This window comes from Coregonus lavaretus (genome assembly GCF_964263955.1).
Source record: "Coregonus lavaretus genome assembly, contig: HAP1_SCAFFOLD_4993, whole genome shotgun sequence".
NCBI classification, from domain to species: Eukaryota; Metazoa; Chordata; class Actinopteri; order Salmoniformes; family Salmonidae; genus Coregonus; species Coregonus lavaretus.
In genome coordinates this window covers 28,645-44,316 of record NW_028163167.1, presented here as the reverse complement: position 1 = coordinate 44,316, position 15,672 = coordinate 28,645, and the positions used below count along the sequence as shown (strand labels likewise).

General features: G+C 44.4%; 1 protein-coding gene across 1 annotated transcript in view; it reads left to right on the top strand.

Annotated features, from left to right (window-relative positions):
- Positions 1-10: 10 nt before the first annotated feature.
- LOC311118421 (ribosomal protein S6 kinase alpha-5-like) overlaps positions 11-15,672 on the top strand; it is a gene marked incomplete at both ends in the record, with an annotated part of 29,251 nt that continues 13,589 nt past the window's right edge. The window contains 7 exons of the mRNA XM_084193223.1: positions 11-49; positions 1,668-1,799; positions 2,329-2,462; positions 7,971-8,064; positions 9,516-9,686; positions 9,938-10,129; positions 11,841-12,000. Of these exons, the coding sequence (XP_084049349.1) occupies positions 11-49; positions 1,668-1,799; positions 2,329-2,462; positions 7,971-8,064; positions 9,516-9,686; positions 9,938-10,129; positions 11,841-12,000 (922 nt within the window). The remainder of the gene's footprint in view (positions 50-1,667; positions 1,800-2,328; positions 2,463-7,970; positions 8,065-9,515; positions 9,687-9,937; positions 10,130-11,840; positions 12,001-15,672) is intronic.

Genomic DNA, 15,672 nt, shown 5'->3' with positions numbered 1-15,672 from the left:
CCACCTATTCCCTGCAGCTATGCCTCAGAACTGTGACCGCATCTTTCAGGTGGGACAGAAGTGTCCTCAATAGCTCATTTTAAGGTCAATACGAGCCTGTCTGTGTGTATATTGGTATTCAAATTGACTCAAGGGCTTTTCATTCAAGGCATAATTATAGCCATACTCCGTTTTGGATAGGCCAAACAGATGTGAATGACTATTTATGCTATAGCTTTGAACAATAATGTGGCTTTGAGCCCCTATTCATAAAGCGTGTCACACAGAGCATGAGGGCTGATCTAGGATCAGTTTAGACAGAGGGACCGGATCCTAGATCTGCACTCCTACACTGAGGTGACCGGATCCTAGATCTGCACTCCTACACCGAGGTGACCGGATCCTAGATCTGCACTCCTACACTGAGGTGCTTTACGGATACAGCTGTGTGCCAGCTTTTGGTTATGTGTCTGATTTGATGTAGGCTATTGTGTGAAATCTCAGCTGTGATTGCCATGCCTTCTGGCTCCTCGAGCCTGGCTGATCAATAGGCCCATTAAAAAAGGGGCTTCTCTCTTTTTCTCTGCTGGAATAAATGGTTACAGTTCCAGAGAATCGCAATGTCTGCCTCAGTTACGCCTTAAACCTGTGATTGCCAGCTTTATCTTGGCTAGTCTTGTTTTATTTCACGCCTGCAGCCCGCCTTGCACATATACTGGGATTTGTAGGCTAGTCTTTATAATTTGCAGCCAGGCCTTAGCAATTGTGTTAGATAGAGATAGTGGCTGAGATGACAACATTTAACTCTGGGGTCTGCTCTCCCCCTTGCCTCACAAAACAAAATTAAATTGCATTAGAGCCCCGACGAGATGTAATTTCACAGCAGAGCAATCAGATATTGAAGCCTGGCAATTTGGGCATTCTGATGCGTCCATATCCATTCATTCATTCATCCATCAATCCTTCCGTCCATCCATGGCTCTTACTCTGCATGCATGCCACGCAGCTGTGTGTGTGTGTGTTTGTGTGTGTGTAAACCCTGGGCCCTGCACAGCTGGAGCCAGGCAGCACATCTCAATCTCATCATAGATGACAGTTCTAACAATGAGCACAGATGGACAACCAATGAATGGCAGCCATTGTCACGCTCACTCCAGTTTCTACAGTATTGACAGGTTATAATTAGTTCTTCACTGAGCTGGAATGGGAGGCCTGGTTATACAAAAAAGGAAGTCTCTGGTAGGCACTATACTGTGAAGGGTATACCAGTCTCTGGTAGGCACTATACTGTGAAGGGTATACCAGTCTCTGGTAGGCACTATACTGTGAAGGGTATACCAGTCTCTGGTAGGCACTATACTGTGAAGGGTATACCAGTCTCTGGTAGGCACTATACTGTGAAGGCTATACCAGTCTCTGGTAGGCACTATACTGTGAAGGGTATACCAGTCTCTGGTAGGCACTATACTGTGAAGGGTATACCAGTCTCTGTCCTGTGCTGCAAATGACAGTTGTGTATATTAAACCCCCTCTTCCTATGTATGCGTCACCTCGTTCATGGTCCCCTCTTGCTTCATATTATGCTTCATGTAAAACACCCTCTCTCACAAAGAGAGAGAGAGGGTGTTTTACATGAAGCATAATATAAACCCTCTCTCTCTCTCTTTGTGTGTGTGTTCTGGTTACAGGGCTACTCGTTCATGGCCCCCTCCATCTTGTTCAAGAGAAATGCTGTGATGGACGACACGCTGCAGCTGTGTGGAGGATCAGGGTCAGAGAGACCAGGGTCTGCTGCTGTGGCCCGCAGCGCCATGATTAAGGTACAACACACACACACACACACACACACACACACACACACACACACACACACACACACACACACACACACACACACACACACAGCCGTGTGGGGGCTCAGGATTGCTGTGGCCTGCAACACCATGATGAAGGTACAACACTGTTACTGGGTGGGTGACGGTATGTGTACAGTACACGACAGTTAGATGAATAGGGTCACATCTCTTCCCTCCACACAAACACACTTAGGCTTGGCTGCATTAACTAAGTGTTTCTTTGGGGTGGGGGTTTATCTCCTCTGCTCTCTGATCCTTGCTTCATTTAAGCTCTATAATGAGTCTTGATGTGTGTGGCTGTGTACTGTGGTGTCTCTCCAATAGAAAATATAGTTGCGGTTGCAGCGTTGGATCACATTGAAAACAGGATTGGTAATCAGTTGTTTGGGCTGAGGCGTGATGAGATATAGATAGATGTTTGTAATAAAATGGCTATGAAAAAAACAAAAACAGCATGGTGATTTGACCTAAACAATGATTCCCCTTCCTTTAGGACTCTCTGTTTTATATGAACTATGAGATGGACCTGAAGGACAATGCCCTGGGTGAAGGAGGCTTCTCTATCTGTAGGCAGTGCACCCACAAGAAGACTGGACAGATGTATGCTGTGAAGATCATCAGCAAGAGGTACTGTTACCATAGTCCTGCCTGATCCCAGATCTGTTGGTGCTGTATGGCCAGCTCATACAGTATGACCATTGTCATGCCAAACTGACACCTACCAGGGCTAGACCTTCCCGGAGCTAGCTCACTGGCTAACTAGCTAACTGTATGTGATGTCAATGTGGTCGTTTGACGTCATTGTGGTCCTTTTACGTCAGTGTGGTCGTCTGTAGCTCAATTGGTAGAGCACGGCTCTTTAGTGGGTTCGATTGGCCGGTCCATCCAGACGTAAATAATGTATGCACGCAAGACTGTAAGTCGATTTGGATAAAAGCATCTGCTAAATGGTGTATATATATGTATGTATGTATATGTATATATATATATATATATATATATATATATATATATATATATATATATATATATATATATATATATACATACACACACACAGTGGGGAAAAAAAGTATTTAGTCAGCCACCAATTGTGCAAGTTCTCCCACTTAAAAAGATGAGAGAGGCCTGTAATTTTCATCATAGGTACACGTCAACTATGACAGACAAAATGAGAAAAAAAAATCCAGAAAATCACATTGTAGGATTTTTTATGAATTTATTTGCAAATTATGGTGGAAAATAAGTATTTGGTCAATAACAAAAGTTTCTCAATACTTTGTTATATACCCTTTGTTGGCAATGACACAGGTCAAACCGTTTTCTGTAACTCTTCACAAGGTTTTCACACACTGTTGCTGGTATTTTGGCCCATTCTTTCATGCAGATCTCCTCTAGAGTAGTGATGTTTTGGGGCTGTCGCTGGGCAACACGGACTTTCAACTCCCTCCAAAGATTTTGTATGGGGTTGAGATCTGGAGACTGGCTAGGCCACTCCAGGACCTTGAAATGCTTCTTACGAAGCCACTCCTTCGTTGCCCGGGCGGTGTATTTGGGATCATTGTCATGCTGAAAGACCCAGCCACGTTTCATCTTCAATGCCCTTGCTGATGGAAGGAGGTTTTCACTCAAAATCTCACAAAACATGGCCCCATTCATTCTTTCCTTTACACGGATCAGTCGTCCTGGTCCCTTTGCAGAAAAACAGCCCCAAAGCATGATGTTTCCACCCCCATGCTTCACAGTAGGTATGGTGTTCTTTGGATGGAACTCAGCATTCTTTGTCCTCCAAACACGACGAGTTGAGTTTTTTTAACCAAAAAGTTATATTTTGGTTTCATCTGACCATATGACATTCTCCCAATCCTCTTCTGGATCATCCAAATGCACTCTAGCAAACTTCAGACGGGCCTGGACATGTACTGGCTTAAGCAGGGGGACACGTCTGGCACTGCAGGATTTGAGTCCCTGGCGGCGTAGTGTGTTACTGATGGTAGGCTTTGTTACTTTGGTCCCAGCTCTCTGCCGGTCATTCACTAGGTCCCCCCGTGTGGTTCTGCGATTTTTGCTCACCGTTCTTGTGATCATTTTGACCCCACGGGGTGAGATCTTGCGTGGAGCCCCAGATCGAGGGAGATTATCAGTGGTCTTGTATGTCTTCCATTTCCTAATAATTGCTCCCACAGTTGATTTCTTCAAACCAAGCTGCTTACCTATTGCAGATTCAGTCTTCCCAGCCTGGTGCAGGTCTACAATTTTCTTTCTGGTGTCCTTTGACAGCTCTTTGGTCTTGGCCATAGTGGAGTTTGGAGTGTGACTGTTTGAGGTTGTGGACAGGTGTCTTTTATACTGATAACAAGTTCAAACAGGTGCCATTAATACAGGTAACGAGTGGAGGACAGAGGAGCCTCTTAAAGAAGAAGTTACAGGTCTGTGAGAGCCAGAAATCTTGCTTGTTTGTAGGTGACCAAATACTTATTTTCCACCATAATTTGCTAATAAATTCATAAAAAATCCTACAATGTGATTTTCTGGATTTTTTTTTCTCAATTTGTCTGTCATACTTGACGTGTACCTATGATGAAAATTACAGGCCTCTCTCATCTTTTTAAGTGGTAGAACTTGCACAATTGGTGGCTGACTAAATACTTTTTTCCCCACTGTATAGAAATATACATTACATGTGAAAAGTTTGGACACACCTACTCATTCAAGGGTTTTTCTTTATTTTTACAATTTTTTACATTGTAGAATAATAGTGAAGACATCAAAACGATGAAATAACACATATGGAATCATGTAGTAAACAGAAAGTGTTAAACAAATCAAAATATATTTTATATTTGAGATTCTTCAAATAGCCACCCTTTGCCTTGATGACAGTTTTGCACACTCTTGGCATTCTCTCAACCAGCTTCACCTGGAATGCTTTTCCAACAGTCTTGAAGGAGTTCCCACATATGCTGAGCACTTGTTGGCTACTTTTCCTTCACTCTGCAGTCCGACTCATCCCAAATCCCAAACCATCTCATTTGGGTTGATGTCGGGGATTGTTGAGGCCAGGTGTAGAATGCTTTATAATAATAATAATAATATAATATGCCATTTAGCAGACGCTTTCATCCAAAGTGACTTACAGTCGTGCGTGCATACATTTTTGTGTATGGGTGGTCCCGGGGATCGAACCCACTACCTTGGCGTTACAAGCGCCGTGCTCTACCAGCTGAGCTACAGAGGACCACGCTTTGGTAGCCATGCTGGTTAAGTGTGCCTTGAATTCTAAATAAATCACAGACCGTGTCACCAGCAAAGCACCCCCACACCATAACACCTCCTCCTCCATACTTTACGGTGGGAAATACACATGCGGAGATCATCCGTTCACCCACACTGCATCTCACAAAGACACGGCGGTTGGAACCAAAAATCTCAAATTTGGACTCTAGACCAAAGGACACATTTCCACCGGTCTAATGTCCATTGCTCATGTTTCTTGGCCCAAGCAGGTCTCTTCTTCTTATTGGTGTCCTTTAGTAGTGGTTTCTTTGCAGCAATTCGACCATGAAGGCCTGATTCACACAGTCTCCTCTGAACAGTTGATGTTGAGATTTGTCTGTTACTTGAACTCTGTGAAGCATTTATTTGGGCTGCAATTTCTGAGGCTGGTAACTAATGAACTTATCCTCTGCAGCAGAGGTAACTCTGGGTCTTCCATTCCTGTGGCGGTCCTCATGAGAGCCAGTTTCATCATAGTGCTTGATGGTTTTTGCGACTGCACTTGAAGAAACTTTCAAAGTTCTTGAAATGTTCCCTATTGACTGACCTTCATGTCTTAAAGTAATGATGGACTGTCATTTCTCTTTGCTTATTTGAGCTGTTCTTGCCATAATATGGACTTAGCCATATTTGGTAAAATACCATCTTCTGTATACCCCCTCTACCTTTTCACAACACAACTGATTGGCTCAAACACATTAAGAAGGAAAGAAATTCCACAAATTACCTTTTTAACAAGGCACACCTGTTAATTGAAATGCATTCCAGGTGACTACCTCATGAAGCTGTTTGAGAGAATGCCAAGAGTGTGCAAAGCTGTCATGAAGGCAAAGGGTGGCTGTTTGAAGAATCTCAAATATAAAATATAGTTTGATTTGTTTAACACTTTTTGTTTACTACATGATTCCATATGTGTTATTACATAGTTTTGATGTCTTCACTATTATTCTACAATGTAGAAAATAGTAAAAATGAGTAGGTGTGTCCAAACTTTTGACTGGTACTCTATATAAACTCAGCAAAAAAAGAAATGCCCCTTTTTTAGGACCCTGTCTTTGAAAGATAATTAGTATAAATCCAAATAACTTCACAGATCTTCATTGTAAAGGGTTAAACACTGTTTCCCATGCTTGTTCAATGAACCATAAACAATTAATGAACATGCACCTGTGGAACGGTCGTTAAGACACTAACAGCTTACAGACGGTAGGCAATTAAGGTAACAGTTATGAAAACTTAGGACACTAAAGAGGCCTTTCTACTGAGTCTGAAAAACACAAAAAGAAAGATGCCCAGGGTCCCTGCTCATCTTTGTGAACGTGCCTTAGGCATGCTGCAAGGAGGCATGAGGACTGCAGATGTGGCCAGGGCAATAAATTGCAATGTCCGTACTGTGAGATGCCTAAGACAGCGCTACAGGGAGACAGGACGGACAGCTGATCGTCCTCGCAGTGGCAGACCACGTGTAACACCTGCATAGGATCGGTACATCCGAACATCACACCTGCGGGACAGGTACAGGATGGCAACAACAACTGCCCGAGTTACACCAGGAACGCACAAAATCCCTCAATCATTGCTCAGACTGTCCGCAATAGGCTGAGAGAGGCTGGACTGAGGGCTTGTAGGCCTGTTGTAAGGCAGGTCCTCACCAGACATCACCAGCAACAACGTCGCCTATGGGCACAAACCCACCGTCGCTGGACCAGACAGGACTGGCAAAAAGTGCTCTTCCTTGACGAGTCGCGGTTTTGTCTCACCAGGGGTGATGGTCGGATTCGTGTTTATCGTCGAAGGAATAAGCGTTACACCGAGGCCTGTACTCTGGAGCGGGATCGATTTGGAGGTGGAGGGTCCGTCATGGTCTGGGGCGGTGTGTCACTGCATCATCGGACTGAGCTTGTTGTCATTGTAGGCAATCTCAACGCTGTGCGTTACAGGGAAGACATCCTCCTCCCTCATGTGGTACCCTTCCTGCGGGCTCATCCTGACATGACCCTCCAGCATGACAATGCCACCAGCCATACTGCTCGTTCTGTGCGTGATTTCCTGCAAGACAGGAATGTCAGAGAGCCCGAATCTCAATCCCATTGAGCACGTCTGGGACCTGTTGGATCAGAGGGTGAGGGCTAGGGCCATTCCCCCCAGAAATGTCCGGGAACTTGCAGGTGCCTTGGTGGAAGAGTGGGGTAACATCTCACAGCAAGAACTGGCAAATCTGGTGCAGTCCATGAGGAGGAGATGCACTGCAGTTGTTGAATCTTGTTATGGTCATACAAATATTTCCACATGTTAAGTTTGCTGAAAATAAACACAGTTGTCAGTGAGAGGATGTTTATATTATTTATTTTTTATTTTACCCCCCTTTTTCTCCCTAATTTCGTCATATCCAATTACGATCTTGTCTCATCGCTGCAACTCCCCAACTGGCTCGGGAGAGGTGAAGGTCGAGTCATGCGTCCTCCGAAACATGACCCACCAAACCGCGCTCCTTAACACCCACCCGCTTAACCCGGAAGCCATCCACACCAATGTGTCGGAGGAAACACTGTTCAACTGACGACTGAAGTCAGCCTGCAGTCGCTCGGCCCACCACAAGGAGTCGCTAGAGCGCGATGAGCTAAGTAAAGCCCCCCCCCCGGCCAAACCCTCCCCTAACCCGGACGACGCTAGGCCAATTGTGCGCCGTCCTATGGGACTCCAGGTCACGGCCGGTTGTGACACAGCCTGGGATCGAACCCAGGTCTGTAGTGACGCCTCAAGCACTGCGATGCAGTGCCTTAGGCCGCTGCGCTACTCGGGAGGCCGATGACACTCTCTCTGTGTGACCATGTGTTCTGTCTCCTCTCTCCCCTCTAGGATGAAGGCTCAGACACAGAAAGAGATTGCAGCTCTGAAGCTCTGCGACGGCCACCCCAACATCGTCAAGACTCACGAGATTTACCATGACCAGGTAAGGATTTTTTTAGTTAACCCCAATCTCTATACTGTTTTTTTTGCAAGAAACACCTGTTCTGTTTGCTATCAGATGATGAGTTCTGGTTAGAAATAAGTGCATCATGCTATTCAGTCAGTGAAAACATTACATTTTAGTCATTTAGCAGACACTCATCGGATTCAGCTGAAGTAGGCAAAAAACAACCACATATTTTCATTGAACTTTTATTTATACATGTTCTTCTCATTTTGATAAAGTCTATTTTACAAGAGAGACCTGAAATCCCAAGTATTGCCAGTATAAGCCCATCTTCAGAAATAGTCGCTATCTGACAGAGCCAGTGATGGAGACAAGACACGTCAGACAGGTAGCCTTATTAAGTCACTGAAGTGGAACAGAGCAGATGAATGTGGAAACTAGATTCCTCCTGGGACATTCTCCCTCTGTTCTCTCCTTCCTGTTGTCCTGTAATAAACACTACACTATCCCCCTCATCTTTCAGGTTGTATCTGTTTGAGTACATTACAGCAGCTGAACCACATACAGGTACATTCACTATAGATATAGATTAATCAAACCCACATGGAACATATTTCATATCTGTATGTGGGCCTAGAGTTTAGTGAACAAAAAAACAATTTGCTCCAAATTGGGTCAAACAAGTGTGTGTGTGTGTGTGTGTGTGTGTGTGTGTTCATGTCTCTCTGTGTGTGTGTGTGTTCATGTCTGTGTGTGTGTGTGGCTGATATTGCTGGGGTTCATTAGCTGGGGCCCTTCAGGCCTAGCAGCACCACTAGCTTTGATGAGCTCTGCTGGATTCTTACTATACTGGTACCTCAGAGAGGGATGGGACCTAAATGGCACCCTGTTCCCTTTAAAGTGCACTACTTTTGACCATAGCCCTATGGGCCCTGGTCAAAAGAAGTACACTATAAAAGGGAATAGGGTGCCATTTGGGACGCAGGCAGAGTGAGGGCTTTGACCTAGATCAAAGCAAAGCCCCCCTCCCAATCTGCCTCCCAGTTCTCCACCCTTTTCACAAAGTGTGCACTTGCAGACTCCCTGTCAATCTGGACGCACACCACCCCCCGCCCGCTCCCCACATCCGCTCCTCATCTCTCAGTCACTGTAAGAGCTGGATTGTTATTAGGAATATGGAAATGTGGATTCAGGGTTTCTACTGTTTGAATTTCCTAAACAATTTCAGCTATTGTGTAACTACATCCTTGGCTCAGAGCACTCCGAGCAGGATGGATCATATTGACTCAGTAAAGCATATGACTTCATTACAAATATAATATAACTACAAAATAATTACATATAATGACAAAATATCTAGGAATATTTACATGTGTATATGAACTATTAATACATAGTGAACATGACTCATTATATTGTACTCTACACTGTAATGCTTCTCTCTGGAGACACTAGGAGTAACTGTCCGTCTTTCTGTCTCTGTCTAGCTGCATACGTACCTGGTGTTGGAGCTGCTGCGTGGTGGGGAGCTGCTGGAGAGGATCCGGAGGAAGCAGCACTTCAGTGAGACAGAGGCCAGCCGCATCATGAGGAGACTGGTGTCAGCCGTCAGCCATATGCACGATGTAGGAGTGGTACACAGAGACCTCAAACCAGAGGTATTACTGAAGCACTCAGTGTGTGTGTGTGTGTGTGTGTGTGTGTGTGTGTGTATGTGTGTATCATCAATTAATAGTACCAAATACTTGGAGAAATGGAACTGAAACTGACATCTCAGAAGTGTTGCATCTCATCCTTCCTGTCATAAGGCTAGAAATTGTCATATGGGTGCCATTATTAAATGGCAGTGATACATTTAGACGGAGTAGAAAAACAGAAACATGTTTCTCTCTTGAAACCCGTCTTTCAGAACCTGCTGTTCACAGATGAGAGTGAGAACTCGGAGATAAAGATCATAGACTTTGGTTTTGCCCGGCTGAAGCCTCCAGACAACCAGCTGCTGAAGACGCCGTGTTTCACCCTGGCCTACGCCGCGCCAGAGATCCTCAAATACGACGGCTATGATGAGTCATGTGACCTCTGGAGCCTGGGGGTCATCCTGGTGAGTGGGGGTCCGAGGGGGTACAGAGGTGTAAATCTTTATACCCTTAAAATGCATTGGATGAGAAGATCCAAGGTTCCTTCCCTCAGAACTTCTCCTCCGATGCGTTTTGAAAAGGAGTTCGAGGGAACCAAGGATTTAAAAAAAAGTTTCACCCAGGGAGAGAGAGAGCTGCCCAATCCCAAATCAAAACTTGGCCTCTGTACCATGTGTCAAACTCAAGCTTATTCAATCCGGCCGCAGGTGGTTTGAGTAACATATAAATAAATACATTTTTTATCAATCTTTTTTTTGGGGTGAGAAAACTACCTCAATCTATATTTAATTTAAAAGACTACAACCAAATTGAAACTGTGTAGAAATGCTAATGGTCCTATATTTATACAGTCTCTTCACTCTGTCCAGCTCGCAAAAAAAACACCAAAATGAAAGCTAGACAGTCAGGGAGCATCGAAAATTGGACAGAGGGCTGTTTTTTTGCACATTTTGATCACAAGAAAATATAACACATTTTCAGTGCGGCCCGCCGGAGCTCGGTGAAGACTGAGTGCAACCCGTCGGAAAAATGAGCTCGACACTCCTGCTCTATACCAATTAGCTGCACTTCTCGTAGATCTGACATTTTCATTGACACTTCGATACAGCTACAGAAATTGCAGCTTGATTTCGCAGTTGTGTGTCAACATTCTGTGTGACAAGGCCATTCACATGGGGAGCTGTTCTGGTGTTCTCTGCATGCTGTGGTATTGTGTTATGTGGTTAGGGCCTGTCTGATACCCATCTATCTTATTGAGGACAGTTAACATGCTGCTCTTCTGTTGTCCTGTGGTCTGTTCTGTAAATGAAGCAGGACTCTGCAGCTACATGCTTACTCAGAGCACAGTGGGTTAATGGCTAGGCTACAGTCTGCCTTTTGGGAAGCTTTTCAATGCTCCTTCAATTCTTGATTTCTATCATAACCCAAAACATGAAGTTTTCTTAATGTAAACAAACAATGTGTAGGGTCAAAAGATGGCTAAACAATCTCTCGGCTGTCACGGACTGTCGGTCTTTGCATTTGAAAGCGCTGTCTATGAATTTGAGAAGGGTTACATCTCCCTAGCCCCATCCTTAAGCAGATGTGGTTGTTTTTTTAATCAGACTGTAGCTTGAGGAAGAGAGGGGGGAGGGAGGAAGAGCGATTTCTCCGCTTGGCCTCTCGAGCGTGCAGCCTTGAGGCTTTCTCTCCTTTCTTCTCTTTCTGCTTCACCCCCTGGGGGTTCAGTATAGTAGTGTGCTGGCTGGGCTGAATGTGTGTACATAGCTGTGATGTGATGCTTCCTGACAGGCCAGGCTCTGTACAGCAGAGTGCCCTGGAAGCATAGTGAGCCAAGGAGAGAGGAGAGGACACACATGCCACAGAGCAAGAGAGATAAACATGCACTGGAAAAGTCTTGTTTGTTTGATGAGGTATTAGAAACCAGGCCAACCTTAATCAGGTTTAGATCAGGTGAGAGTACACCTGGTACATTATTTAGTAAGCTAACGGTTTAAAGATGTGTACACATGCATGGAGAACATGCATGCAATAGTATACACAATCTCAACATATAGGCTACATGTAGGATTATGGTACATAGTATTTATTATATTATTATTATATTGGATCATATATTTATTATTATATTTATTATGATATATTTATTTTATTATTATGATTATTATATTTTAGTACACCATGCTGTCGGGCCAAGTGCCGTTCCAGTGCCAGGGGAAGAGTATGGCCCGCACCAGCGCTGAAGAGATCATGAAGAAGATTAAACAGGGAGACTTCTCCTTCGAGGGAAAGGCCTGGCGGAGTGTCTCACAGCAAGCCAAGGACCTCATACAAGGTGAGCCTGGGAGATGGAAGATCAGGGGCAGGTTTGGGGTCAATTCAAAGTGAAGTCAGTCAATTCAGGATTCAATAATTGAGAAAATTGCATTTATTTTCAATTATTTCTAAATAAACTGAAAAGGAGAAGCTATTTATTAAAGGAGAAGCTATTTATTGATAAGTCCCAATGCAAAGTTACACCTCACTTTTCTATTTTTCGAGTTATTACTTAAAACCGATCAGAAGAATAATAATAATATGCCATTTAGCAGACGCTTTTATCCAAAGCGACTTACAGTCATGTGTGCATACATTTTTTTTTTTGTGTATGGGTGGTCCCGGGGATCGAACCCACTACCTTGGCGTTACAAGCGCCGTGCTCTACCAGCTGAGCTACAGAGGACCAGCTGTTGAAGTCATGTCGGAAAATGTTTTTCCGGTGAGGTGATGTAATCTGGGGGAACCTGCAAGCCAGACTATTATTCCCTATAAAGTAAACAACAGAAATAACTTCAAATGTATAACTTCAAATTAAACCAAATCGTTTGCACTCATGACTACTGATTTCAATTACATTTTCAGCCAACTTACAAGGAAATACTTTATGAAGTTATTGTTACACATTAACTTTCAAGGTTTCTAGCCAACTAGCCTGCAAACGTTAGCCCTACTAGCCTGATAATATTACGTTAGCACTACATGAGACAACTAGTTGCTATCAACACCTAACTTACAGCTACATTCAAGTAAACCAAAGTTTTGGAAATACATAACGCCATCTAACCAGTTATCAAAGAATATTAGAGCAGAGTCTTACAGGTTAATGGCTGGGGCCCATCCGATGGTAAAACTTGTAGAAACGTGCAGTCTGAGTTAGCTACCAAAGCCAGGGGGAGGCGGGCGCTTCACCGGCCAATGGAGAGTCAGGGAAATCCCAAATAGATTCCAGATGTCCGTCAGCTAGCGTGCTAGCACTATGTGCCATGGTGGAAAAAGTTACATAACTCCCGTAGACTGCTTCACAGAGAACATGCCGAAAAGTTGACAACAAAAAGGAGAACAGACGAGGTACTACACAATTAGAGCAGGTATGATTTTCTCTTTCGTTTTGAGCCCACGGGAAGAAGGCACCTGCTGTGTTAACGGGTTCCCACTACATTTACATCATTTAGCAGAAGCTCTTATCCAGAGCGACTTACAAATTGGTGCATTCAACTTATGATAGCCAGTGGGACAACCACTTTTTTCTTCTTTTTTTTATGGGGGGAGGGGGTGGGGGGGTTAAAATGATTACTTTATACTATTCCAGGTATTCCTTAAAGAGGTAGGGTTTCAAGTGTCTCCGGAAGGTGGTCAGTGACTCCGCTGTCCTGGCGTCGTGGGGGAGCTTGTTCTACCATTTGGGTGCCAGAGCAGCAAATAGCTTTGACTGGGCTGAGCGGGAACTGTGCTTCCGTAGAGGTAGGGGAGCTAGCAGGCCAGAGGTGGATGAACGTAGTGCCCTCGTTTGGGTGTAGGGTCTGATCAGAGCCTGAAGGTAAGGAGGTGCCGTTCCCCTCACAGCTCCGTAGGCAAGCACCATGGTCTTGTAGTAGATGCGAGCCTCAACTGGAAGCCAGTGGAGTGTGCGGAGGAGCGGGGTGACATTAGAGAACTTGGGAAGGTCGAACACCAGACGGGCTGCAGCGTTCTGGATAAGTTGTAGGGGTTTAACAGCCACAAAGTCGGTGAAGTGCATGCTGCATGGCCGCACGTGCCCCATCTGCTTCTTGTTTACATCACAGTTCCTGTGATTGGTGGATTGTAGCTCACCACAGCCAACACTTTGTCCGGAATGTAATTACTTGCTAGCATGGCTAGCTGCTAATGTTTGCCAGCTTCAGCAAGCTACCGAGCTAGCATACGAACTCGGTAGCACAGATCAGCCATATGACATTGAGAAATAGTGCATTGTGGGTAGTTTCGAAAATATCCGGAAATAAGTGAATAAATATGTAATAACCCAAAATCATAGCTTTGTTTGTACTTATAGGTAACCAGATTGTGACTACAACTAACTCACTAAGTCTTTGACAACACTGTGTTGTTACATTGGTGAGCAAAAAGTAATGCTTCCTACCCTTTCAATTCAAATTGACCCTGATCAGGGTGTTGATATGAACTTCAGGCATGCTTTGCCTGAAGGTGCAGGTGAAGGTTGCACCTTGCTTCATTGGTCCAACTTACTGAATAACTAAAATATTTATTCTGCATGGCCAGCCAGTTAAACGTTTGTTTTTCTTGTGTTTTACCCCTAGTTTGGTAAAAGTTTGGATTGACAGCATTATTGATTGAGTTGATGTATTAGTTTTTACTTGGTGTTGTCTGGTAGGAGGTGTGGATCTTCTATTGTGCAGGTGATGCTGCTCAGTGCTCACCACAGGTTCTGTCTGTAATGTTCACCAGGTGTCTGTCTGGTCCAAGGCTCTCCAACCCTGTTCCTGGAGAGCTACTGTCCTGTAGGTTTTCACTCCAACCCTGTTCCTGGAGAGCTACTGTCCTGTAGGTGTTCACTCCAACCCTGTTCCTGGAGAGCTACCGTCCTGTAGGTTTTCACACCAACCCTGTTCCTGGAGAGCTACCGTCCTGTAGGTTTTCACTCCAACCCTGTTCCTGGAGAGCTACCATCCTGTAGGTTTTCACTCCAACCCTGTTCCTGGAGAGCTACTGTCCTGTAGGTTTTCACTCCAACCCTGTTCCTGGAGAGCTACTGTCCTGTAGGTGTTCACTCCAACCCTGATCTAGCACAACTGATTCTTATAATTAGCTGGTTGATAAGCTGAATCAGGTTAGTTACAACTGGGGTTGGAGTGAAAACCTACAGGAGGGGTTGGCTCTCCAGGAACAGGGTTGGTGTGAAACCCTACAGAAGGGGATAGCGCTCCAGGAACAGGGTTGGAGTGAAACCCTATAGGAGGGGTTAGCTCTCCAGGAACAGGGTTGGAGAGGTCTGTTCCCCCAGAGCAGAGCTGCTGTCTAGACATATGTGACTGACCTCCTTGATTCGGTCTTATGTAGAAACATTTGAAATTGTGTTTTTTACATTGGATCAAAGCAGAGACACAAAGCTACAACATGGTACAGTGAGGGAAAAAAGTATTTGATCCCCTGCTGATTTTGTACGTTTTCCCACTGACAAAGAAATGATCAGTCTATAATTGTAATGGTAGGTTTATTTGAACAGTGAGAGACATAATAACAACAAAAGAATCCAGAAAAACGCATGTCAAAAATCGTATAAATTAATTTGCATTTTAATGAGGGAAATAAGTATTTGACCCCCTCTCAATCAGAAAGATTTATGGCTCCCAGGTGTCTTTTATACAGGTAACGAGCTGAGATTAGGAGCACACTCTTAAAGGGAGTGCTCCTAATCTCAGTTTGTTACCTGTATAAAAGACACCTGTCCACAGACGCAATCAATCAATCAGATTCCAAACTCTCCACCATGGCCAAGACCAAAGAGCTCTCCAAGGATGTCAGGGACAAGATTGTAGACCTACACAAGGCTGGAATGGGCTACAAGACCATCGCCAAGCAGCTTGGTGAGAAGGTGACAACAGTTGGTACGATTATTCGCAAATGGAAGAGAAACAAAATAACTGTCAATCTCCCTCGGCCTGGGGCTCCATGCAAGATCTCACCTCGT